Genomic DNA, 27929 nt, shown 5'->3' with positions numbered 1-27929 from the left:
GTTCTTATTTTCTGTTTTCTTCCATAAGTTCACCTAAGAAATCTGAGAGGAGGTTGGGAGTATAGCATACAGAGTTTTGGGATGCCATGGATTGAAAATTAGGTAAGAGTCAGGAAAAGTCTGAGATATTAATTACATAAGAAAATCCCTTTCTTCTCTCTCCTTCCTTCTGTGATTACCTAGACTATGCTGGCTCTTCCAAGTGTAGAAGTGTATTTAGAAGTCTCTTTTTTTTTTTTTTTTATTAAAGAGGGTTCTGAACAAGTATTTGTAAATTGGGCAGATGTACAGTACTACAGTTGCCATTTTGAGGTTGTGGCACAAACTAATAAATTATTCTGTCATCTTTAAACAAGGAAAACTTTCTGCACATACCGTTTTAAAATATTGTTGCTCTCTTTTGCAATTGTGTGGTTTTCATATGACTGCTATTGTTCATCCAGACCTTGATTACTAGCTTGCTGGACTTTGCAGGAACAAATTCTATTATTGTTCAGTTTTATGATATCACATAGGAACTCTCCCCTCCTATGAATATAAGTAAAACAGAACTGGAAACTTTAGGGGTTGATTGTAAAACCAGCCTAATCATTATGATCTACAGTTTTCATTCCCAAACAACATAATACTGGAAAAATTACAGTTTGTGCATTAGGGAAAGGTAAATGAAAGATAAAAGTGCTGAAAGTTAATTGGTGGTGATGGTGGGTTATGAAGAATAAAAGTGATTTGTAGTTAATTGAGGGAGTCCGTTTATATGCATGCTGTCATTCACACTCCTGGACAGAATGGCAACAAAACCTAGCACGTGAATAAAATACCCTGTTCAGAAGACTGTGTTCTCATCCTGGTATTGCTGTCATCCAAACTTTCTTTCAAGTCTGCACCCAATTTTTGATTATCCTTTTGATTTTCATTTGCAGTCCTGTTTTGGTAGTTTGATCCTAAAACATAGGGATGACCATTCTCTCAGGGTTTCTCTGGCTGTTGAAAGTGGAGAGCTTTGACCTCTATCTGTTGTTCAAGCCCATTTTCTTCTATGCAGGAAGAATGGGTCTTTTTTATTTTCCTCACTGATATCTTTGTAGAATCATAGAATAGCATCATAGAATCGTTTAGGTTGGAAAAGACCTTTAAGGTCATCAAGTCCAACTGTAAACCTAACACTGCCAAGTCCACCACTAAACCATGTCCCTAAGCGCCACATCTACATGTCTTTTAAATACCTCCAGGGATGGTGACTCAACACTTCCTGTTACTATGTCTTTCTTTGAATGTGGTAATTTGTCCTAAAATATAGAAGTTTTAGCTGACCACAATTATCCCTGAGAAGTGACTTGTTGGCATAGCTGTTTGTTTTACAGGAACAAACAGGTAATTAGATGTTACTTATCAGGTCATGTAGGAAAATATTAATAGTCATCATCACTAACGCAAAGTAAACATTAACACTATAATCACTACTACTATGGTTACCGATAACTGTGTAATGATTTATTACAGCTTTATCCCAATTTAAAAATAGCAATTTATGTGCTAATGAGATAATGTAAAATATCATTATAGAGTAATTTTAAAAAATATCTCATTACTGTAGAGCCAATCTTGTTAGTCTTTTGCGTTCAGAAGTCTTGTGGAACTTAGGCAGAGTTTAAGTGGCTGTGTATTTCTGGAACAGAGCTCATATTGTGTGTGTTATGTGGTTGCATGCCTTCTAAAAATCTAGTGCTAATAGCTTTGCTTCTATAAATATGTGTATATTGATCCACAACATTTTTACCACTGCTGTTTTGGGTAAAACCAGAATTAATTTAGACCTGGGAGTTGCTTGAACAATGTAAGAAAGGTTAACTCTCAATAAAAAAGAATTTTAATTTTATTTTAAAATTTTTAAGAGCTCAGCTAGTTCTACTCATGTTTGAATGAGCTTCCCATAAAAATATTTCTAAATATTAAACTTTAAAAAATAATTCTAAATATTTATGATTTGTGCAGGAACATAAATGCTATTTGAACAGACTTCAGATGTGCAGGAAGCTTTCTGTAGGAAGCGAAGTGGTTTAATTCATGAAATAAGCATCAATTCTGAATAGCGGAGATTTATCAAAAATTAAGAGACATTTTAAAAGGACAGGGTAATTTAAAGTACTAAATAAGCATAATAAAATGTCAGGAACTTATTGCAGATTTTTTCCCTACATGACTTGTGAAATTGTATAAGAATCCCTTTGTTAATTTCCTCCACAGTCTTTTAAAATTCTCCTGATATATCTGTCGAGTTTTTTACGCACATGATCAGCTTGCATATATCCAAGAGTAAAGTCTTCACAGAGTTTAATGGGATTCAAGCTTAGATACTGTTTATTTCACCAGTGTAAATCTATAAAGCAGGACTACACAAATCCTATAGCTGGCCTGCATGGATATTTGTGACCATGGCGTTATTCTAGCTGTTTCTGTGTTTTGTTGTCCAGACATACCTGACCTAGCTTTATGCTATCTAAGTGTTCACCTGGCTTCTTAAGCGATCTTTGCAGGCAGCGTTGAACTCACGACGCCTGTGGCTAGGCAACTTTTGAACTGTCTAAAGTTTGTAGACAAATTTCACTCAGATGTGTCTTTGCAATGTGATAGTCACAAGGCTGACTGGAATATAAACACTCCATCTGTCTCAAAGACATGGCATTTGGATCAGATGGGGACTATTAGCTAAATATTGGCATGACCTTAGTTTTGTTTACAGATATTTTGATTGGCTTGATAAATCCCTTCCTCAATTAAAACCAACATGTCTGAAGATGAAATTATTGTGATAAGCAGTTAGCTAACCTTAGATAGCACTGTGTAGCAGCGTAACACTGCAGTTACTCGGATGTGCTTACATTGTCTTTTAGGGAAAGTTAACTACCATATATTAAAGAGTATTTCAAAGAACTTTGAGAAGGCCGTGCATTTCTTGACAACCTTTAATTGCTCTCCTGCATGTGATATACACATCATTCTGCCAGTAATTTTGCTAAGTTTCTGACAGCTCTTTAGAACTATTTTGGGCTGATGCCGATATCAAAACGGTACTAGAGCTGAGTATCCATTTGTCATCTTATTGGCAACTTTTAGTGAGGTACTAACACTTCTGTTGTTCAATCAGGACTGTGAGGGCTGTCTTAGTGCAAGAAAAAAGGCTCCTTCTGCAGGTCAGCAACTCCATGCATGGCTTAAATCAGTCCATGAACTGAGTGTTCACAAATGCATGTAGTAGACAGAAAAAGTGAGCAGGCCTTGAAATAGTTGGTGATGGAACTATTTATGTCTTCCATGAAACTCAGTTTATTTTGAAGACTGGTAGAGGGTGAGTTCTTTCTAATAAGACATGATAACTTTAAGACTCAGTTATTTTCTTTTTCATAATGCATTTTGGAAGAAGTAATCTTAAAATCTTTGCCTCATTATGATTGGTATTTTGAATTAAAATCCTATGATAACAAATATAAAATTTATACTTGATGGTTCTCCCAGTTTATATCTGTTTATGTCCATGAGAGACCATGTGCAACAAGAACTGTACTTTTCTGTCTTTTCTTTCAAAACCTGAACACATATTTACCATACAATTATATTACAATTGTATTTTCTGCCTCTGCCTAGGAAAACAAAATATCATTCAAAGGAACTTTCAGTATTTTTTGTTGTTGTAGTGATATAATAGCTTACTTGTATTTTTTTTATTGTTATTGTTTTTAATTTGAATTTCACTGGGAATATGTGAGGCTAGATGCTGATTTAATTTGACAATAAGAAGTGGCTGCTGCTTAGTTTTCTTCTGTTTCAAGATTAAAACTTTACTGTGAGTAAGACCAAATTCTCTTTAGCATTAACAGGCAGTGCTTCATTTTTTTGCACTGGAAGAGAATTTGACCCAGCACATTCAGGAGAAATTATCGTCTCATAATCTATTTATATACTTATCTGTAATGATTAAACAAAAATGAATTCCAAGCACTGTGTTCTAGTCCTGAACTTTGTCCCTGATCCTGCCAAGATTCAATTGCATGCCAATTTGCATCACTAAGTCTAGTCCCATTAATGTTCACCAGAACTCCTTAGTGTTGAACTTACAGCTAGATGTGTGCATAAACCCTAGAAAGATCAGAGCCCTTTATTCCATGTAAGCTGTCTTGGTAAAAGAGCTAGCTGTAGTTCTCCGCTATTACCAATTCCTATATAATGACATTTATTACTGCATTTTGAGGCAAGTCTCATTACCAGAAGCTGCTAGACTCCTATTCAGTTATTAGCTGGGTACAATTAGAGTTGCATTAATCAGTTGTGCTTGTTCAGCTGAGTTCAGGTTTTCTTTTGCTGAAGGGAAGATCCAAGTTTATAATCCAGTACTTCAGACAATTTGAAACCATGACCTTAAATAATCCTGCATGTTCTGACCATAGGCAGTCAAAGAAGTGTGTGGTACTTAATGAATTAGAGAGAATGGTTATCATCTTTAACCACTGTTTGTACTCAGTTTAATGTCTGTTTTTGCAAAAATAGATCTAGTCTTCCTAAAGTTTGGTACACATCAAAGTCTTACATGACAAGCCAACCTGCCTATTTTTTCAGAACCATCTATCTTTTCAGGTACTTTAAAACTCCTCGGCATCTCTTTGCTAGTCTGAAATTTGGGGGATGCAGGCAAAAATTATTCATATTTACACGTGAAGATTCCTGTCTATCTTCAGCTTTGTGCCAGATGGCTTCTTAAGCTTTAGACAAATTAACTGTTACCCACCTGAGATAAGCTTCCCACAGAACTGTGGTATTTAACTGTTCCTCACTTTGCTCAGTAGCTTCCCCAAGGAAAGCTCTCTGAGTTTTGAGTGGCTGATATACCTGCACTTCTTCATTCTAAGGGGCTTGGGGATTGGTGCAAGAAAGTCCCAAGTTAAGCATAGTTCCCAAACTTCAGTGATTTTAATTGCTCTCTGGAGATTTTTGAAGACTATGGAGAGGGGAAGGTGTCTCTGTGGGAAAGGGAGGTGTCTGACAGAAGCTGTTGGCCTACTAGGGCCAAGTTTGCATCAATTCTGACTATCCAGGTTAGAACAGGATTTATACTTAGTTTTGGGTGAGCTAACCCTGGAGAAAGTAAAATACCAATTTAGATCTCAATTTAGAGGTTAATGTATACCCTGTGGGATTGGAAGGAGAGCGATATAAGTAAAAAAACCCAACATGCCTTTCAGTGTAAGAGTGGCATTATTTTAGAGTTAGCTTACATTGCCAGTAAGAGTTATCTGAATAATGTTCAGCAGTGTGGTGGGTTGACCCTGGCTGGACATCAGGTGCCCACCAAAGCCGCTCTATCACTCGCCCCCTCAGCTGGACAGGGGAGAGAAAATATAACAAAAGGCTCCTGACTTGAGATAAGGACAGGGAGACATCACTCAACCAATTACTGTCATGGGTAAAACAGACTCGACTTAGGGAAAATTAACTTAATTTATTGCCAATCAAACCAGAGTAGGGTAATGAGAAATAAAACCGAACCTTAAACACCTTCCCCCCACCCCTCCCTTCTTCATGGGCACAGCTTCACTCCTGAATTCTCTAGCTATGCCCCCCACCAGCGCAGGGGGATGGGGAATGGGGAGTGGGGTCAGTTCATCCCCTGTTGTCTCTGCCACTCATTCCTCCTCGGGGGGAGGACTCCTCACACTCTTCCCCTGCTCCAGCATGGGTCCCTTCCATGGGCTGCAGTCCGTCAGGCCCAGACTGCTCCAGCGTGGGTCCCCCGTGAGTTCAGAAGTCCTGCCAGAAAACCTGCTCCAGCGTGGGCTCCTCTCTCTACGGGGCCACAGGTCCTGCCAGGAGCTTGCTCCAGCGTGGGCTTCCCACGGGGTCACAGCCTCCTTCGGGCATCCCCCTGCTCCGGCGTGGTGTCCTCCCTGGGCTGCAGGTGGATATCTGCTCCCCTGTGGACCTCCCTGGACTGCAGGGACACAGCCTGCCTCACCATGGGCTTCCCCACGGGCTGCAGGGGAATCTCTGCTCCGGTGCCTGGAGCACCTCCTCCTCCTCCTTCTTCACTGACCTTGGTGTCTGCAGGGTTGTTTCTCTTACATGTTCTCACTCGTCTCTCTGGCTGCTGTTTCTGTGTCTGCTGCAACATTTTTCCTTCTTAGATCTGTTATCCCAGAGGTGCTACCACAGTTGCTGATGGGCTTGGCCTTGGCCAGCGGTGGGTCCATCTTGGAGCCGGCTGGCATTGGCTCTGTCAGACATGGGGGAAGCTTCTAGCAGCTTCTCCGAAGCCACTCCTGTAACCCCCCACTACCAAAACCTTGCCACACAAACCCAATACAAGCAGGTACACTGACACCAAAGATGCTAAAAGGAAGATAAATCCTAGTGGCCTCAGCTAAAGAAAGGAGTACAGAGCTTGTCCTGGCTTATTAAGTCCTGGAAATCTGAAAACATGGAAGATCTTATGAGAAACTTGCATTGGCTAAACCAAATCAAATTCAAAAATCTTTTGATGAACGAGTGCAAAGGCAATGTGGGCTGAAGGGAATAAGTCTGAATTGAAAGGAGAAGAGTTGCTTAGGTTGAGCTAAATGGATTTCCTAGTGATTTTACTCTAAGTAAGGATGATTTCAGTGCTGATGAGATGAGAAAATCTGGAAAGATCTTTTGGTGTGGAACAAACATGCTAAAGGTCCTGTGTGTTGAGGCAATGGGAAAAAGTGATATGTTGCATTTCTTTCTAGTTTCATGTCAGTCATCCTAGGTTTTGACTTTGAGCCACTGTGCTTAGCACTGCGTTTCTTTAACAAATTGCTGCTGAGGTAAATCAGGATCATGATGGTAAAGTGGTATAGACTGTAATTTACAACAATTTTTGTTGGGTAGGAGGAAAGAACTTGTCTTCCTGAAAAATATACAATCCATATTTCTCAGTAGTTCTACTTGAAGAATTTACAGTTCTAGATCTTACAGTTGTTGGGGAAGAAAATATTTAAAGTGATTACTTATGTTTTCTGCAAAATAATATTAATTTTTTTTTTCTTCACAGTAAAACCAACAGTTATTGATGTTGACATTTATGTCAACAGCATTGGTCCTGTATCATCAATAAATATGGTAAGTGACTTGCTAACAAAGATTTTTATCTGGACTGCTGGTCTTGGCATCAATAATAGCTTTTGAAAAAAACAATAAGTACCACTGGAATAAGTTGTTTTGATGGCTGATTTAGTTCTGTTTTCAGCTATAGCTCTGTTTTTCAGATGACTTTTTTGTGTCTCTTCAAGAGAAGAACAAACCTACAAGAAATATTATGCTCTGTGTTGTCTACCACAAAGTTCTGGTAGATCTTGAATAGTAAAATAGCCATCTTAGGAAAAAAATAAGTATGAAGCAAAGCTATTGTCAAGAAAATTCCTGAATTAATATTTCAAGAGTCAACTGAATATACAGAGCTTCATAATGTGGAGTTAATGAGAGTCATCACATACTATCAGTATATTAATTTGAAATTCACCATCCCTTCAGTGGTTACTTTTCTTCCACTGAGTTATCAACAATCTTTAGCCTTGAAGTATAATTTTGAGGAAGTTATACATAGCTGTACTGCATGTGTAAAGGCAGGAGAAACTGAAAGAGTCTGTGATATAGTGTGACAACAGTGAATTTAGCAAAAAGTAACAGTTGGTCAGCTGTGGTCTTCTTAATTCCAGGACATTCTTCACTTCTGCAGCAACATATTCAGATTTAGAACAAGCTGGATGTTTATGTAGCTATGGAGGTATGGGTTACTGTGGCCGCTTGTGCAACTTCAAGTTAGAATTCAGCACAGTATTCCTCTTTGTAAACTAGACTGAATTTTTTCTTAATACAACTTGGAAACGGAGGACCTGTTAATATCTTTATTTACTTAAAACTCTTATACTAACCTCTTTGAAGCAATGACTTTCTCTTGTTCACAATGACATTCAAAGGCTGCTGTGTACAGTGGTCATGTAAGAATCTAGTAAATGCACTGCACGTATGTTTTCTATTTTTGAAACAAAAGCTCCTGAATTTGAAAGGTGGTCATTCAGCCTGACTTTTTGTTTTTGCGTATCTATATGGGAGAATGTAAATTATTGCAATGTGTCAAATGCTGGGTGGTCAGAGACTCCTACGCCCCCTGGCAATGGGAAATCTGGCAAGTAAAACCAGAACAAATTATGTGCAGGGAACAACTTGTCCACATATTCAAAGAGTGTGAAATGTATTGGTCATATTTCATGTGAAGCACTGAATGTCAAGCAATGGGAGTACCTGCTCCATTCTTGAACTAATAAATAGCTAATTATCTCGCCTTTTCCCCGACTGCGTACCAAAATGACTTGTCCAGGGAATGATTTATCGGAAGATCTATTCTGCTTACGGTCCTCTGGCTTGCATTTATGTATACTCTAGGAATGGGTACTCTGTTCAAAAGCAATGGGGACAACGGTGAGGATGCTTACTTTTCAAAGTCTTTTTGCTCTTTGGCCCTCTGAATTAGCTTGTAAGTAGCATTTTGGGGTGCTGGAAATGTATGTGCAATAATAATTAAGCAAGTATTTGATTGGACCCGCTTCAGGTAGGAAGAAGGAAAAAGTAATAATAGAAGGAACCAGTGTTTCTTGGAAGATTATTATGGCACAGTGAAAACATGACTAGTTTACTTATCCCTTAACTTTGAGTTCAGGACATCTTATGGCACCAAGATGGAAAGATGCACCAAGATACCAATTTAAAAAATGCATACTGTATCTCTTTGATAGTAGATGGTTTTATTAGGATAGTTAACAAGTGTATGGCATAGAGATATTTCGTGGTTACAGCTGAAAAAACCTACCTATAATCTGTAAGGGCAATGATAAATAAAACAATGATGAAATATAAAATTTAGGTACCTGAAGTTTTAAGGACTCAAGTCTGCTTAAAGCTATATTTAAACCTTTGAATAGAAATAGATGTTGTTTCAGATATGCTTGTGGACAGTACATCCCACTGAAACTAAATCTGAACTAGCTAAGCACTTTTGAGTTTTACTTCTGTTCTCAAACCTAATTATCAATATAGGAGATTAACATTAGGCACTCAAATGTTGCAAACTTTGTCCAAAAGTTCCATTTCTGCACTGTTACTTTGGAGTTTGTCCAAACTTACACGAGAGAGCAGAAATGAACTTGCAGTCTCAAATTTACAATGAAGATGGGAAGTCCTCCTCACAAACCTACAAGCTATGGTGCTGTATGATAACTTGTCTCTCCAGTGGCAGAACTTATTGAAGAGCTACTTTTCCCCCCATTTGTGTTGTTTCAACTGTTTGGCTACAGTATTCAGTAGCTCTGTGATGCACTGCTGGAAAAAAAAAAAAAGTAAAACACTTTTTGGAATTAAAAATAATAATTTAAAAAATTAATTAATTAATTTTTAAGTAAGCAGTTTTTTGTGTAGCCTGTGAACTGCTGGAGCATGGGTGCACAAACAGCTGAACATAAACAATAGCTGGAAATTACCTGTGGCAGAGGAAGAGGAAGGAAGGGACCATCTTCAGTCTGATTCCTGTCATATAACTGAACTCTCAAAGGGAGAAGAATGTGTGAAAATCATGTACAGAATTTAGAACAGTATTCTGGGAGAAAAAAGGGAGTATTCTTGCAAGAATCTACATATGCTATATATGCTATATTTCTCAGCAGGACAGGAACTTTTAGCTTTTCTCCCCTAAATTATTATTAAAAGTTGAGCTATTCTGTCAAGGCAACTCGGCAAGATGGTAGTTGATTGAGCAAAAAGAAAGACGATTACATTGATTTCCATCTCTTCTATTTCAAGAGTGAGATCATCAACATGTACAAGGAGGACTTCCCTGCTGTGTACTTCCAAACTTAGCCCTTAGCTCTATCACTTTTTTCTTAATCTGCAGCACTTCTGAGGGAAAATCATGTGGAGCTTCTCTAGAGATCAAACTCTGCAGGTATATTTTCTTATCAGTTTTCATCAGCGCTTTTCATCTTGTGGGTGAAACCTAGGAAGTAAAATAATTTTCTTTAAGTTATCTATTCAATGGGTGTTCAGTTGAATGTTCAAGCCAATTTTGTAGAGCAAAGCTTTTCAGATGTCAATAACTTTGTTGTAATAATGATTAGACTTCAGTATGAATATTAATATCTCACTGTTTCTTTAACAGTCAGGAAAAAGCAGTTGCTACCAGACACCTACCTACAGCAAAGATAACCTCAGATGAATTGTATGTGAATAATTGTGGCCCTGAGGAAAAAGGAATCCTCTTAGACTGAGGCTGGAAGTGCCACAGGGGGAAGAAATGTTAGGGATCCCTTCAAAAAGGCTTGCAGTCAAGGGAAAGGTAACGTTCTCTGTGACAAAGATGGCATAGTCCACAGAAATATACGACTGACCCTGCCTTCCAGACTGTTTGCAGAGGGTTTATGCTACTTCCCCTAAAGGCCTTACCAGTGATTCATTTCCTAGTGGCTTTCAAAAATATCTATTTAGAACCTCAAGATTTTCAGAAAAAACAGGAGTGATTGTGAGAAGGTAATGTAGATGCTTTTCTTTTAGCGACTCACCATTATAACATCATTATGATGACAATAGAAACTTGTTTTCTGGATAAAGAGTGGTGACTCTTCCTTTGTCTGTGACATGGAACATTTCTTTGGGGCACAGTTTAAAAAAAGCTAATGTTAAGTAATTTCTTAATGTTAAGAAATAGGAATTGTGTAAGAATAACAAGTAAAAGCAGGCTGAATAATGAACTGAGTGATACTAGGAGGTAGTCTCAAGTGGCAGTGGCTTTGAAGAAGAAAGTAATTTCAGCATTTTGAGCTATGTTATGGTGTTATGAAATGACAGAAATGATTGATACTAGACAAGAGTATTTTGAAATTTAAAACTCTGAGATGTTTGAATGCCCATTAAAAATTTTAGGGTGGCTTTTTAACAGATAAAAGCAATCTATTGCATAAATATCATGATGCCTGTCCTTTATCAAAAATATAATCGAATGTGAGCTTGGACTGATTTAAAAGAAACATAAACTGGTTGATATAACAGTAAATGACACATGGATGTTCTGAGCTAAATTAAATCTTCCTGTGTGCATATTATATCCCTTTGTCTTGGTTTTCATCTCTTCATAAATTTACAGAAATCTGCAACTTGCCATTTCATGTTACAATGTCATTAGAGACCCTGGCTTGTAGGATGCAATATTCATATCTATCACAAGATTTTAGTTCAACCTTTTCTGTATTTAAAAACTTTGTTATATCTGTAATCATAATGAACATGCTTCCACTGCTGTTAGGGATCTTCTAAGTGAGTTTTTTAAATTTGAAAATTCATCTGCAATCTTACTTTTATTTTTTCCCCAAACTTTATATTGTAAAACAGGCGTATAAATTTCAGATTACTCAGTTTTCATATCTTAGTGTCTTTTTTTTTAATGCTTCCTATGCAATATGGTGTCCAGGAAGCATATACTTTTGCATTAAAATCCATGCTCCAATTTTTGTCAACAACCCAGTTCTTGTCAACAGCAGCAAAGGTTTATAAGTTGATTTATAAAACTTAGATCTTAATGTGGCTTACTGTAGCCTGTTTTTCTACAGATAAGCAGTACTGGCTTGTGTATAAAAGAACAGAAAAAGGAGAGAGACCATGACAATATGCAAAGTGGGAATCAGATGTAACTGATGGGAAAAATCCCCTAGTAGTTTTGTGAGATAGAAATGTAAACACACTGAGATTACATAGGCTGTTAAACGTCAATAGCATCAAAATCTGTGTGTTTGTGTGTACGCACATCCAGTCTTAACTGAGTAGCTACAGGAATCTGAGGCTGCAGCAGAAGCTGCTGGTGAAGGAAGAATTTGACACCTATATGGTTTTAGCGACTGGAATCTCATTTTAATGCAGCTGTACAGAAAATATGTTGAAGAGACAGTGTGAGAAACAAGCTTATAAACTGTACTTACCTGTTCATAAAACTATTAATTGGTTATCTGCTGGATATATGCACATCTCTGTTCTCAGGTAATCTGAAAAAGTAATTCATAGAGCATTTCTTTTGTGTTTCATCACTTCATTCTTTTGTGTCCACTCTAGGCTATGTCGTATATGTCTATGGATGCTGTATTTCCCTTTTGTTCAGTTAAGTGTTGTAGAATAAAAGCAATCTTTACTCTTTTTTGCCCCTTAGTGTATTGATAGACTTCTCTGAACTTCAGAGTCCCCACATGCTCATTTTGCTTCTCCACTAGACATGATAGGTATTAAAAGAATAGTCTTGATGAGGAGACTTGTCTAAAATATTATTCAGAGCTTATAATTAAGTCTGAATTTCTTGCATATTTTTAGTCTCTATGTCTGTTCATTTGATAGTTAAAACTATTATTGGAGCATCTGCAATTACAGAAACATAACCTGGTGATTCTTTCCATAATAAGGCAAAGCTACTTTAATCTGGATTTCATCTGTTTTACACCCCACTGTGTAGCCCCAAATAGTTCCTTTATAGGCTTTCTCAACAATAATGCAAGACACTATTTGAGCACAAGCCTGATATCCTGTTGTTCATTGTTAACTTGGAGTGTTTTTTTCTAACTGTATCTCACTGTCTTACCTAACCTATTTATAAAGCAATTGTGTAGGGAGGTGGTTTCTATTATTTGAGGGGTGAGTTTTCCAGTTGGTGAGTTCAGATCATCTCTAAAATAGTGGAATGCCTCAGGATGTTTTTATTTTTCCCTGCAAATTTTACATGCTTCTTTTTTCCTTTGTGACCTAAGAGAACACTCAAGTCCTGTGTCATGGTTTAACCCCAGCCAGCAACTAAGCACCACGCAGCCACTTGCTCACTCCCCCCACCCAGTGGGATGGGGGAGAGAATTGGAAAAAAGAAGTAAAACTCATGGGTTGAGGTAAAGACAGTTTAATAGGACAGAAAGGAAGAAAATAATGATGATCATATTAATGAATAATGATGATAATAATAATAATAAAATTAGAATTAGAATATACAAAACAAGTGATGCACAATGCAATTGCTTACCACTTGCTGACCGATTCTCAGTCAGTTCCCCAGCAGTGATCCGCCCCTCCTGGCTAACTCCCCCCAATTTATGTACTGGGCATGATGTCACATGGTCTGGAATACCCCTTTGGCCAGTTGGGGTCAGCTGTCCTGGCTGTGTCCCCTCCCAACTTCTTGAGCCCCTCCAGCCTTCTTGCTGGCTGGGCATGAGAAGCTGAAAAATCCTTGACTTAGTCTAAACACAGCTTAGCAACAGCTGAAAACATCCGTGTGTTATCAACATTCTTCTCATACTGAATCCTAAACATAACACTGTACTAGCTACTAGAAAGAAAATTAACTCTATCCAGCCGAAACCAGGACATCCTGGATGAAATTTTAGTTTGAGTGCATCTGTTCATTTACAAGGACTAAGATACTAATCATACACTTAAACATTTTGCTAGATTATGATCAAGTTACAATTTTGTTTCTATAGCATATTTATATACTGTCATAAAGTTTGGATCACTCATGATAAAAAAGCTATGAACTATAGAAAACTAAGATGCATGGATTTTTGCTGATAAATCAAAATAACCTCACATACAGACTCATTCTTGTTGCTTCAAGCTCTGGCAGTTGATCCATCACTATGAAAATGTTTGTGAGGGGTGGTAGTAATAAGCTGAAACTTGAGTCTATTTATGACTTCTGTTCCACCATTGAGCTTGTGAGAGGCTAATATAATCTCAAAAGTGAAACAGAGTGGAAAGGAAGAAGCTGGAGGGGAAAAAAATGAGCATGGATTAACTTTTTCACATATCACCTTGGCAGCTTCTACTTTTGGTCTCCTCTAGAGCCCCACTGTGTAACCAGAGTGGGACCTAGCTGATAGGCACTTGGTTAAAGGTCTTAGGCTGCCCTTGTTTGAAGTGCAATGGGATGGGCTAGCATAATGTTCATTTTTCTGTAATGAAGCTTGTGTACTGTGATGCATAGCAGTAAAATACTTATTGATATAATTTACTACATTGGCAGGAAATCCAGTTTGCTTCTTGGAGGAATGATAGTTTCTGTCAGAAGTCTTTGGTAATGGACTGATCTTTTGTCTGCTGATCTGTCTTATCAGAGTTCACATAGATTGTCAAATATGAATGACTTCGCCTTAGTGTTGTCTCAAAAGGTGTTTAACAAATGAGCAGGTTACTTTCGGTAATACAGGAGAATGAAATGTCTCATCTGCTCAGTCACGGGCATTGAAAAAAGATCTGAAGAACATCTGGGCTGAATGTTTTTTCCACAGCTGAATAGTGCTACAGTAGCTAACAAGTACCTCATCTTTGAGCAGATGAATTGGCCTTTGTGCAATGTATGGAAAGAAGCTACTTTCCAGCCTGATGCCAGTTCTTATGCTTGATTTCTCCCACTTCAATAACCTGTTTCTTGGACCTGCTGGTTGTAGGCTTTAGAGTAAGTGTACACACTGTTACAGTTCCTTTAGAAAGGAACCGTTGCTTTCCTAGTCTGTCCAGTGCTGTATAGCTTCACTTTCTTTATTACCAACATTTGAGAAAGTTAATTTACAAAAGCTATGGCTAAATTGCTGCAAATGATATTGAATTACTTTAGGGTAAATTGAGGGTCTCTTTGCCTAAATCAGTTTAGTTTTTGAGTGGTCAAGCTTTTATCAACTTTGTTTTAGAGCTTGAGCTTTCCATGATTGTTCCACGAAAGAGTAATTATTTTTGTGTTAACCTGTTTATTGGATTCCTGCATGATATTGACATAATTTAAGCCATCGTTTTGAGAGTTTGGTCGTCTTTGGTTCTTTCAGTGATGGATTTACCCAAGAAGCAAATGGATGTTGCTGATTGGTTCCGTAAATAATAGAGCAATCCTAATGACAATTTGTTGTAAAATTTCATGGTATAAAGCTTTGGGAATGCAGACCCAGCCATCACTGCATCCATAGAGTGATTCCGGTAGCATTATAAAAGTGCTTGTAGTTAGGAAGGAACACCTGAATACAATGTGACCCCATATAATCCCTAATTGGGTCACAGAAGAGTCTTCATGTTTCTGTAAGGTTTTTTGGTTGGTAAAGGATTAACACTATCTGTCAGTGTCATTTAAATATCAGAACAATGCTCTTCATTTTTCACACTATTCTTACAATTAATAAAACCCAAAAGAACCCACGTACCTTAATTTTTTTCCACATGAGAGCTTGTCATCAGTCTAATTGGACATAATTTCCTTTATTGTCTCAATCCTGAAAAATAAGGTTTAGAGAACTGTATTTCATTTCCCTTCAAGTTTCTTTTAGTGAACATGGTGTCCCTTGACTCTTAAGTACTCTAAGACCTGCTTTTTCTGGTACAGACAAGGTATTCCTGCTGAGTGACTACACAGAACTGAAGAATAAAATAAATGCTTGGTTTCTGCAATTAAAAAAGTCTACAGACTGCAGGGATGTATCTGTATCCCAACACCTCCATGCTTTTATTAACATCATACACTTTTCTCCTTTTAAATCACTGTAGTCTTCATTTATTACTTTCTTGATCTGGAAAAGGGACTTTTATGTGGTCAAAAATAGTGATATGTTAGGTTCTTTATATGTTTTCATAGGTTTCTTCCTCAAAGCTCTCTCTCTACCTCTGTCTTCTTGTGCGTCTGCTTTTCGTTAGACTTTTAAGATACAGGTGGTTCTGCTACATACTGTGTAGGACAAGCTGTTTTCTACCCTTAAAACTGCTATCTCCTCCAGAAACTTGTGTCTCCTTTCCCACTTCCACAAATGACATTTGCAACCCTTGAATGCTGAAGAAATTTGGTGAGAGGAAGATGCTTTTGTAACTATTATTAGCTTTTTGCATAATACACAGAAGCAGACAATTTTGACCATAGAGTTTTGGATGTGTTTTAGTTAAATATCCTAGGTATTACAGTGAAGTAGAGTCACTCCATTAAAAATAGGAACAAACAAAGTTAGTATAATAATTTTGCTAAGTGTTTTTTTAAGTTTGAAATGGTAAAGATAAGGAAACTGTTCAGGCGTCTAGGGGATGAAATTCTGAAGGCTGTTGTGAGATTCTTAAAGCAAAGAAGCTGCTACCTTCCTTTCTGACTGTTTTCTGTGCTTACCCCAAGGCTACCTGTACGTGCTTGGAGCTTATCTAGGCAAGTGTGTTCCTTGGGAGACTTTGGAGCAGAAGTAATTGATTATTGCTTTCTCTGACTTGCTTTGGTGTATTTTGCAAGAAGAGAATTTTCAAAAGTGCTTAAGGAACTTAGTCACGGGAGGTATTAAACACCTAGCTCTAGTAATCTGTTGTAATTCTCATACATATGACTTGACCAATTTAGGGCCATGTTCACAAAGGTATGAAGGTGTCAAGCTCTTTCTTACAGTGCCTAACTTTTACCATATATGTCAATGGTTGTTAAATACTTGTATCAGTCTGAGCTCCACTGATATTTTCCTTGCATAGATAGTGAATACTTGATTTAGGTGGGATTAGAAATTTAGAATAAATCTATATAATTCTTGGCACATCTATAAGTATTCTTCCATAGGAATTCTGGTCTTAAAAAAAATAAAGTTGTAATAATAGGGTTGTTGTACCTGTTGTGATTTGAGATTTAAAAAAGCAAAGTTTGAAGGAAGAAAATTAGTCCGGCTGTTATCAAGAAGGTATATTTGGAAAAATGGAGAAACCCTTAGTCATGCAGATAACTTCATCGTGTTTGACACAGACACAGCGATGATTACACCATCACGTAATTTGCTTCTGCATTACTGTTATTCTATGAAGCCAAGAGTTCCTGTGAAGACTCTATAGGAGAAACAGAACAAATATGATGCATCACAGTGAACTGTAACAGAGCAGAAAAGACAAAAAAGGTTGGCTACTATTTTGAAAACATTTCCTAAGACAGCCATGCTATTTCAGACCTTCTGGTCCTTATCCTCGAGAAGGATAACTAAAAACTTCCAGAGAAGAAGCCTGGAAACTAAATTTCATAATTGTGTTGAATATGGAAAAGCACAAGCTCAATAGTGGCATTGGTTTTATGTGTCTGTACAACCTGTGCTCCTGTTAAGCTCTGAAAGTGATAACTACTTGTCACCTTTCCTATCTGTTGCAACTTCTCCCAATTCAGTTGTACATACTAACCTTTATCTTGATTGTCCATTGATTAATGTAACTTATTTTTACCCAGAACATATTCATCTCAACAGGTTTGAAGTTTGTGATGTCTCTCTTGGATCAGAAAAAGGGCATGTGTGCCCAAGATTTTGTGGTTTTTTTCCAGCTGTATTGTTTACCCAATAAGAATAAATTACCTCTGTTTTCAGACCTTGCCTCTCAAAATTGTTCTTGGAAACAGTTGCTAGTGGACTCAAGGGATAGTTAGCTTTGGCTGATAGTGCAGGTTTGGAAAAGTGTGTTGGCTAACTGAGGCAAAGAAATAACTGCCATCTTCTTACACACACTCCATATATCAGACTCTGATAGTTCTGTGCTTTCAAATGGCTTTTCAGGTGGATATTTCCCCAAGGTATATTTACTGCAGAATGCACAGTATGTATTTGTTGTTGTTACCTAGAAGGCATGTAGGTTGAGGCTGAATTACAAGGCAATCAAAATTGTGAACTGTAGAAATGTATGACCTTATTCTTTCAATTTATAGAGATTATGATATTGCAATAAAACATCTTTTTGTCTAATAATGTCAGTTACTTAATTTTACTGCTTTTAGTAATTGAAGAATTAAGATCACCAAGCTGTTTGCTAGTCTTCCCTGCTGCAAATGGAAATGAAAAATTCCCTCCTGTATTACTTATCTGCCTCAGTCTTGGTCTTCATTTTTCTGGGTGAAATTGTCATTTGATCACATGATCACTAAACATCTGGCCATCTTTAAGGCAAAGCAGTTTCAATTTTCCTAAATTGGACTTCATGCATTATGCAAACGTTACTTCATTAGACACTGAGATGAGCTATCAAGCTATATTGTCTGGTCAGAATGATGTAGGCTTGCTTCTCCTCTTGATACTGGTTTGAAATCAGACTAACAATTTTAGATAAATTCAGTTCATGCAATCATTTTTGCTTGTGATTCAATTAGGGCATACATAGGGATCTAGGTAAATGCAGTCAATGATTTTGTCTCTGTTCCTGACTTACACTGATACCTATATGCAATGTGTGAAACAGCATAAACAGTAAAAGAGCTAAATTAATCCCTCAGGAAGTGAATGGAACTATGCCAGGCATAAATTTGAGCCACATTCTCCTAAAATATTCCACACTGAGAGGCTAATAATAAGATCCAAAGTAACCCAAAGTTCATTTTGGTAGTAGAACATATTGGATCCTCACTGCCTTCCGTCTTTTCTTTTAATTTGCACTATTGTGGAGAGTGCAAAGTGAAACACCAGTAAATTGGGAAATTGCTTCTGTGCTGCATGGGGCCAAATACACAGGTGATGTGTACAGCAGCAAAGGATCTGCCTGGTGCCTAATGTTGTGGTCTGAATTCCACAGGGGGCCCAGGTTCTCACCTGACATAAATGGCTGACTGCATCAACATAAATGGAAATGTGAGGCTGCCGCTTTCATAGTTCTTTTTTCCGAAGTACTTTTCATTGTTTCCAGATTAAAAGGTTATGGATTTTTTTTTTTTTTTTGCATAATGCTATAATCTATTACATCATACTTTTATAGGGTGTATTAAAAAAAAGACAAAAAAAAAGACTGCAAGATTGCCTGATTGCACTCACCTGAAAGCTGCTAAATTTGTCTTCATTATTTTCCCTGCAATGTGTTGTCTAACTCTCTGGTGTCTGAAACTGTATTTATGTAAATATGGCTGAGCATTTCTTTGCCATCTGGATGGTACTGTAAGAATGGTATAAAGAAAAGGAAAGTAAAAACAAATGTGGGAAGCCTAGGAGAATGCCTTGAAAAGATAAAGTTGGACCTATATTTTGGGAGCTGCCTAACTGGACCAGCAAACAAAGCTTCTGACAGATTGTGGCACAGCTAGATTAGCCAACTGCAAAGAGGCAGATTAAAAGAATTATTTAGGAGTTTCTTTTGGATTTCCAAAAAGTCTGGCTAAACCGGAATTGTGTGAATGTTCTAGCTAATGGGAACAATGATAACTGATGCACTGAATGGTCAACTTGTGCTTGTTCTTTGGTTTAGCCCAGATTTATGCATGAAACTTTTGCTGACATAGCAGTGTTTAGGACCATGACTTCTTTCAAAATACCTCACTAGAAAAGCCATCAGTTAGAGTATGGAGTAAAAGCATTTGCTCATAAAGTCCACTGTGCTTGGAGAATCAGCAGCTGGGTACAACTGTTGGGTACAGAAGTACCCATGCTGGCAGTTACATTTGCTGGCGTTGTGCAAGTAAAACTGTATCAACAGATTGAGAGGATAAGCTTATTTAGTAGGAAAAATATAAACATCAATTTACTTCTCACACAGAAAAAATTCCATACTTTCCTAGGTCTCATGCACCTGGAAATGCTTTTTTTTTTTTGCTGTTGTTAATATATCTTACCCTGTACATATATATATATATATGTGATAACAGATTGACATCTCTCAAATTTTAGACTCTCCATATGTCTAGAATTACACGGGTCTTTGTAAAACTCTTTGAATAAAATGACAAACAAACCAGCAATCAAAACCTTAATTAAATAAAAATGAGGCACATGCCAAAAATCCGTCAGCTCCTAAATAATTGACCTGATTTATGCTGAATATCACATGGAAGCCAAAGTCAGAACTGGATTTGAAAGTGCTCTTTCATTATTTTTGTGTCTAATTGAACTTTAAAAGGCTCAGCTTCCATTTTTGTTCAGAATCTGAAGCCCTTCCATGGGCTAAATCTCCAGTTGTTTTCATTGAGTATTTTCCAGGATGAGTTGCAGGACAGGGTCAATTTTACTTAGAAAACTGTAGATAATTTTATCCTTACCTAATAATTTGTTCCCGTGGAACTATCGTGGATTATAAAATTACAATAAATACTGTGAAATAAGGGTGTAAGGACTTGGGGTTAATGTTATAATCTAATTGAACATCTGCTTAATATTTTTCCTTATAAATACTGGTTTTCAGCTGAGTATTGTAAAGATTTGGGGTAAACAGCAGATATCCATCGCAAAACTTTTATTTGCCAAAAGCAGTTCAGACAGTGGTTTGGCTATTTCTGAAACAAAACTAGGAAGAAGCTTTTCTTCACATTCAAAATGAGTGACCCTCTCCCCAGACTTTACTACCTGATGCTAGTTAGAAAGGACATTAAATTTTAAGGCTTTGGGGAGGAAGGAGAGAGAGAATGGTGCATTTCCTGTATGGCAGAGATGCCTTCTGTTGTCACTGTGAAAATCTGCCTGCAAGTCTGTTTGCACATGCTCTGCAGAGAAAAATGATTTTAGCAGCTTAAATCTGTGATTCCACCTGTGTTGCATATGTTTCAGTGTGAGTGTGGGCCAGATTCCTGGAGAGCTTACATTTGAGCTACTGCAGCTGATGTGAAAGAACAGTATTTTGTGCTCCTGGTGATCTTGCTGCACTGCTGCAGCATGGAGGAGGGAGTTATCTGGTTGCAATGGACAAGGAGCTAAGAGTAATATCAGGTGATGGAATGCATGAAATAAATGTGAGAAGAACTGACTGACCTGGGTGTGTTGGAGAGCATAAAAGACTGAGGACTGGCTGAGTGTAACGAATAGGAGTGGACTGAAGAGTTGGGGTATGGAGAAATCAGGATTGGAGGTAAAAAGAAAGAGCAGGGTGAAAAGAAAAGGGGCGTGCCAGGGAGAATGGATAGGAAAATCTATTAATAGAGCCCTCACGGTCCTCTAAAATCTAAGAGGGAATTCAAGGCCATGCTTATATTCCTTTTCATAGCTATGTGCAAGTTTGGGTATAAGCATCTTGATTGGTATATTCATAATGCCTATTGGGACAGCTATCAGCTATGAACTAGTGTCCATCTATTTTGCCTTATCTGGATAGCCAACTGATACACTCTGAAGGTGGAGTGAGTGTGCAGGGAGGTCCAGTGTATAGCTGGAAAAATAACCACACGATCTAGGTTTAGGCCTGGATATGCTTAATCTGAAAGAACTGTACAGGTGTAGCCCTGAATTTCTTAACATTCTTAACATTAACCCTTTGTGCAACCCAGTGACAAACTCTCCTGGTCCTCGAAGGGCTTGGCAAACAATGGTTTATAGTTACCGGGAACTAAGATGGTCTTTTAGCTTAAACAGAACTCACTGTGATGGAGCTAATATTTTGAACTCTGTTTATTTACCTACAGAAATGACGATACAGTGGCATGTAATAGTTTATTTTGTATGTAAAAAGCCAGGAAAGTTTTCACAAAAGTTACATTTAAAGAATTTTTTTGGGTTGAAAACTCAAAGTTACATTTGATTTTTTTTGCTCACTTGCACTTAAGCTTGGTAATACAGTCCTGCATTTCTTGATAATCTACCATGTTTCTGCAAAAATAGTTCCTCCTTCAGTGTATTATAAAGCTTCTCTGGTCTGCGACTCTTTGTTTGTTAAAGGAAATTTCTCTTTATTGCTATTGCCATACCAACAGGTGTTTGTAGGGAGACAACAGGAGGATCTTGAGGTTGAAGCAGCAGAATGCTTTGACTGCTTCTGCTAAAGAAAATTTGGTAGGATGTGGGACAAGACGTTTACAGCAAACTTCTCAGAGTAGCTATTAGTTGGATGTTCCTTACTTTAGTAACATAATTTGACACTCTGTGGCCTGATATGCAGAAGTGCATTACTAAGCTGATGAGTGTTGAATGTAAATCCTATGGCATTACATATTACTTAATAGAAAATACTCTGAAAAACCCAAGAAAACCTTGCTTTGAGCACCAAAAAGTTCTGTGAACTTTTGACTTACTCTCAGAGGCAGAGATTATGATAAGACTTTTCTGAAACTCCTTTTCTGAGCAAACATCTAGGTAGGTGAGTGTGTGTTAGCACACTTGACGTATATTTCTTGGCACATATTAAAACTAAGTGGATGGAAGGGACCTTCATGACACTCTGGACCATGCTTATATTTCTCTCTTTACTATATCCTTAAGTGCCTGTTTTCTTACTGTAAATTTGCATCAGCTACAAACTTCATGGGGTCTCTTAGGAGAACTAGAAAATAGGGGCTTCCAGTCGGCATTGAAGACCACTGTCTTGTCCTCATTTTCCCATCTTCTGTCTGCAGCTCAGAGGTATAAGCTCTTCTGCAATGAGGCATGATTTAGGTAATGCTTAAAATCCTGTTGCTGTTTAAAGGAAATGTTTTGATTTCTTTAGTAGCTCAGTCCTGGATTTCTGGGATGTCCACTGAAAGTAGCCTTGAGACTTAAAAGGCATCCTTCACTGGTACTGTATCAGGTGCAGGTATGGTTCCATCTTTGGTGAAGTGTTTGAATTAATCTTAGTTTTACCACATAGCTTTTTTGTATCTGTGTAGAGGAGGTGTTGGAAATGGCTAGGGATCTCACTTTCTGGTGGAAATTCAGGGGTTTTTTTCCTCAGAATCCACATACACATTACGTGACAAAAGGTTTTCAAAGGATGGATTGCCTGCATGTTGTTTGACTACATCTGCTTCAGGACTAGTTTAAAACAAACAAATAAACTGAACAAAACAAAAGTTACCTGAAACTCGCCCAGACGCTGCTATGGTCAACAGGAGATGAGACTGCAAGAAGTGTGGCAGCCTGCTCTTGGGCAGAAGGGCAGCTGGGTGCTGGGAGCTGGTTGATGAGAATGGACAGATTGCTTTTGTTGTTGTTTTTTAAATAAACTGTGAACTGGCATTTCTGAGTTAAAATCTGTGAGTTTCTAATAACCTTTAAAACAGCATTTTCTACTCAGGAATCAGAAGGATTTCTTGAACTCAAAGTAGAAATACAGTGAGTGAAGAAATAATTAGAGGCCTTTCAGCCAGAATGTAGGAGAATGCAGATCAGTTTTTTTGTCCTACCTGGAGGAGAAGATGGGACTTGAACTCAGGAGTTTACTACTGAATGCTAAACAAAACAGGGTAATTAGTGGTTGGTAATTAGGTTGTTTTTCGTTTTTTGCCTACTCTGCAGTCATTTCCATGAATACTTTGCACCCTCTTAAGTGATTGTTGCAGGTAATGAAAGGAACATAACCTAAAAAGACATAGTATGAGTAATTCATAGTGATCAGAAAAATAGATGAGGAAAGTAACCCAGCTCATATTTTGAAGGAGACACTCTGATACTCCCCAAATAATACACTGTAACCTATTTCCACATATAATTTATTAAATGCTGTTACTGGGGGGGAGAGGGGCAAAGCTTAAGAGAAACCTTTCTTTCCCCCTAAATATTCTGATAGAGTTAAGCAAGGAGCACTCTAATAAAGAAGATAAAGGCTTCGATGGAGGTTAAATGTAATTTGCCTGAAGGCATATGACATATGGCAAATTCTACATCATGTTACGAGAATACAGTTGTTGGAAGTAAGGCTTTACAGCTTTTTGGCAAGTAAATTAACCCTCTGCTCACTCACTGATATATAACTAGTGCGGTTATGAAATCAGCCTGTAATTTTTAATGTCATTCCCATGAATGGTCAAAATCTTTCAGTCTATAGATGCAATCTTCTATTTTCTATAGTAGGCATCTTCCAGAAATTTATTTTAATCAATGAATTATTGGTTATAATACTTGCCAGTAATGCTTGCTCATGTAGAAACAAAAGCTTCATTGTAACAAATAAACTTTTCTATCCAAGATACGATTGTTTGGCTTCTGTGTTTTCCTTTGGATAACCAGAACTGACAGACCTGTCCAATCCATAGCTTAAAGGCAGGACCTGAAATACAGTATGAAATACTGCTTCTTTTCTGCTCATTCTCTCAACAGATTCTCAGCAGATCAGTGTTATTTTCCTCTTCATCTGAATTTTCCTCAACCCATTTTTTTCCCTCAAAAATTGTGTGTATTTTTAGAAAGCCTCTGAAATAAAATGCAATGATGTTGTTTTGGGTTTTTTGTTTTCTCTAGAGGACAATTATATGGTAAAGTTGCTGTCTCCTTGGCTTGTTGTTCCCTTGCCTTGCCTTGCCTCACCTCGCCTCACCTCTCCTCGCCTCGTGTCTCCTTGCCTTGCTCCTCCTCGCCTCGCTCTTCATTTTCTTTCTTTTTTCGTCTTGGCTAGTTTCAACATGGCTAGTGTTATTCATTACATTTCAAGCTGTTACATGTGAACAATTGTCTATTTCCTCCTCTGTGGAGGAAAATGAGAATGAATTTCCAAGATGAGACCATTACTGTCTTGCTCCTCAAGAAAACAATGCTATTTGATCAGATTCCCATATCTTTACATGTCGTGCTAAGCCTGCCAAAGAGTTTAACTGCTAAAAGCAGGAAGAGGGATCTGATTGTTCATGAATACCCCACTTTTGCTCTTAATATAGAAAGCTGAAATATTTTCTGGAGTTCTGAGGTGGTTTTGAATCTTGAGTATGTTTGACTTTTTCTGATGTGATCCAACTGTGTAGGCCAGTGGCTTGATTCCAGTTTTTAATGGATAAGGTGCATGGCAACATGGTCCTTTCTACCCCTATTATGTTATAATTCTGTTAAGCTAACAGACTCCAAGAGCCCTGCTGAGAGAATTTGTTGATTTGCCTATGGATGGATGTTGGAAGGAAATGGCAGAATCACTTTGTACCTGCAGTCTCCCATCTCATGTTGTATTAAGCAATTTAGTGCTGCCAATTATTCCCTGTATAGGCCGTGGCCATAAGATTTTGTCAGACCTTTTCTTCAGCAAGGGAAAACTAGTGGGAACATTGAGGCTATTCTTATGTCAGGTACACAAGACAGTACAATCTTTTTAAATGATTGAGGTAGGGAGGTGTCACTGCCGGCTGAGAGAAGTCATGAATGGAAAAAGTATTGGTTGTTGTCCTAGACATAATACAGGTAATGCTTCATGATGGAGAGAATAAAAAATGTGCTAAAAAGTAAAGAGGCTGTTGCCATTATTGTGGGATTGCTAGATGTGTCTTCAAGCTAAGGGATATTTGTGCACCTTGAATGCTCTGATAGTCTTAGTTGGCTTTGTGATCAGAAGAACCTTTCTATATCATGCTCCTATAAAGATTATAAAGTTGCAGTTACTCTAATTTATAATTCACAGTAGCTGTCCTGACACTTGCTTTACAGAGCACAGAATCCTATGTTTATTTGTAACAGCTGTATATTGATTGGCTAGGTCTTTCTTGTTAGTGAACACCGAGTTGAAAATGCCTGTGCTTTTTGCAGTGCTTGCTACACTAGGAATACAATCCCTGCCTGAGATTTCTTTGTCTGAAGAGAGTAAGACAACTCTGTTATGGGCAAAGAATAACTTGGTGCCCGAGAGGGAGCATTAAGTATGTAATGGCAGCAACCAAAGCTAAATTAGTTAAAGGGGAAGAGAAATCTCTCAATAATTAGTAACTGTAAAAATTTTGTGGGAGAGCTGGATTGTAGACCAGACAAATGGACAGATGTGCATAAAAACTTAAAGCCATGCTTGAAGGCACTATTTCTTTATGTAGGGCAATAAAAGGCGAAGTTATCCCCTGTGTCACTGAACTGATTCCATGATGCTGTAGGAAGCCATGTAAACTAGTCTTTTTCATGTATCCTTCTTTAGTCTTCTTACACCTAAACAATTGTTTTCTACTTCTGTGGATTGGCTGACCAGATTTTTTCAATTTAGATCACTCAGATGAATGCAGAGATTAGCATCTCCTTCTTTTGCTAGGCTAGTGAAGAAGCACATCATACACAGTGTAGAATGTAGAATGGCTTTTCTTTATATTTCTTGTATTACAGGAAAGTGTGAAATCTAGGCTTCCAGATGCAATGTGCTGGATAAAGTAAACAAATAGAGGAAAAGGTGATCTGTATACACAAAAAAAGGTGGGAAGAAGCTGAAGGGAGAATTAGTCACTTTGTGAGTTTCAGTTCATACAGTCTGTCATTGATAGAGGGTGCAAATAAAGTCCAGACACTCTAGCTATCTGTCATGTGTCTCTTAAGGGTTACTGCTGCAAGCTGCTGGTATTACATGGCTAAATGTAAATATGGTTGTATTTAACATAAGAGAAGCATATAATCAGAATACCATGTGGAAAGAGTGAATGAAAGAGCTACTGAAATCCATTACTGATGGCAATATTGCAAAGGAAGGGTTCTGCTCTGTGGTCCTCTGGTTTCTTTCCCCATCACTGTAATTCATCTTTACTCCAGTTCTTTCTTAATTTCTTACTCTCATTTACCTTGAAAAGTCTCCTTTTTTTTCTTTTCCCTGTAGCTTATCCTGTCCTATCTTACGCCACTCCACATCTTCATAACATTGATTTTTCCCTTCCAGCAGAACTGTTGCACAGTTGGCTACTCTTCCATAAGTCATTCTGTGCAAGATTTTGTACCTTCTTTCTGCCCTCGTTCTGTCATGCCTACCAATTCTTTAGGACATGGGACATTTATAACAGTGTGTACAGCGGAACTGTGGTAGGTTTTACCCTTTGTATAATTGCTCTCTAATAAATATGATTAATATTAAAGGCCTACTATTAGCCTAATATACCGTCTGTACTGAAATTAAAAATTTGAGGGATACTTGTATAAATGTCAACTCTTACAGTTGTAACATTTTAAGATTGCAAATGTCAATGTATGCTATGTAATGGTGTTTGCCTGTGTGTGAAGTACATTATAATCACTGATGGATGAATCTTAAATTTTTCTAAAGTTCACGCAAGTTGATGAATCCAAAGTTTAGATGCTTTTACAAACTACTGAATTTTTTCAGTGTGCAAATGGAGTGGAAATCAAGGTGGTCAGGATTAACTAAGAAGATGCCAAAGCAGTCAAAATGAAAATTCAGTCTCCAAGGAATCTGTGCGGTAAAGCATTGCTTAAGGTGTATGGTTGAAGATTCTTATCAGTTTAGACATCCTTATGTGGTCATGGAAAAAATATTAGCAGCAGAGACCTCTCATTCATTATACATGTAATTACAAAAATGACATGTGAAAGGGATCAAGGGGGGATGATTTTGACTAATCAGTGAGCTAGTTGAAAAAGACTGTGATGAAATTCAGGTTTTCCATATTTATCTGCTCAATTTCTTTTTTCTTAAATGGAAATCTTTAAATCATGATTGTAAGAGCAGGGAGCAGTCCCTTCCCCAGGCAGTGTTTTTTGGTTTTTAATCCTGGGCTTTTCAAGTGACAGACCAAATATAGGAAACGTTAAAAAATCATGGTTAAAGCAGAGTGTATATCTAATGATTCCTTTAGATTTGAACAGAGAGATTTTTGACAGTTTCTCTGTAATCAGAAGTCGTCTCACTTGAGTCAGCAGAGGTGGACACCTGCGTGGTATTCCAGTCTAGCATACAGGTTGTTTCAGTTGCAGGATCAGAATCAATATCTTGTTTGTTATCATTTCCCACTCTGTCCATTTTGTTGGACATTTGATTCAAATGATGCATGAATGCATTTTTATGCATGTTCTTAGCATGAATGCAATTTGTGCTTTCAATCCTAAATTGAGTAGGAATGTGTGAATCAGCTAAACATGGGCTTACCTTGGATGAGAAAATGTAGTACTTATGTTTAAATACTCGTTATTAAATGAATTGTTGGTATTGTTTTGCTTTTTAATTCACCAGCGAAAAAAATATGATTATGTAGCTACAGATGGGAAAAAAGTAAGAAAAAGTCATTCTGCATTCATGCTTAGAATCATGGA

General features: G+C 37.6%; 1 protein-coding gene across 2 annotated transcripts in view; it reads left to right on the top strand.

The window, feature by feature from the left end:
* Positions 1–27929, top strand: part of GABRG3 (gamma-aminobutyric acid (GABA) A receptor, gamma 3) — a 332814-nt gene that overhangs the window by 12411 nt on the left and 292474 nt on the right. For both annotated transcript variants that reach the window (XM_010580475.1, XM_010580474.1), the window contains exon 3: positions 7067–7134. In XM_010580475.1, coding sequence (XP_010578777.1) covers positions 7067–7134 — 68 coding nt within the window. The remainder of the gene's footprint in view (positions 1–7066; positions 7135–27929) is intronic.

This window comes from Haliaeetus leucocephalus, unplaced genomic scaffold, assembly GCF_000737465.1.
Source record: "Haliaeetus leucocephalus isolate CR32 unplaced genomic scaffold, Haliaeetus_leucocephalus-4.0 Scaffold712, whole genome shotgun sequence".
Taxonomy (NCBI): Eukaryota; Metazoa; Chordata; class Aves; order Accipitriformes; family Accipitridae; genus Haliaeetus; species Haliaeetus leucocephalus.
This window is presented reverse-complemented; position numbering and strand designations above follow the sequence as displayed.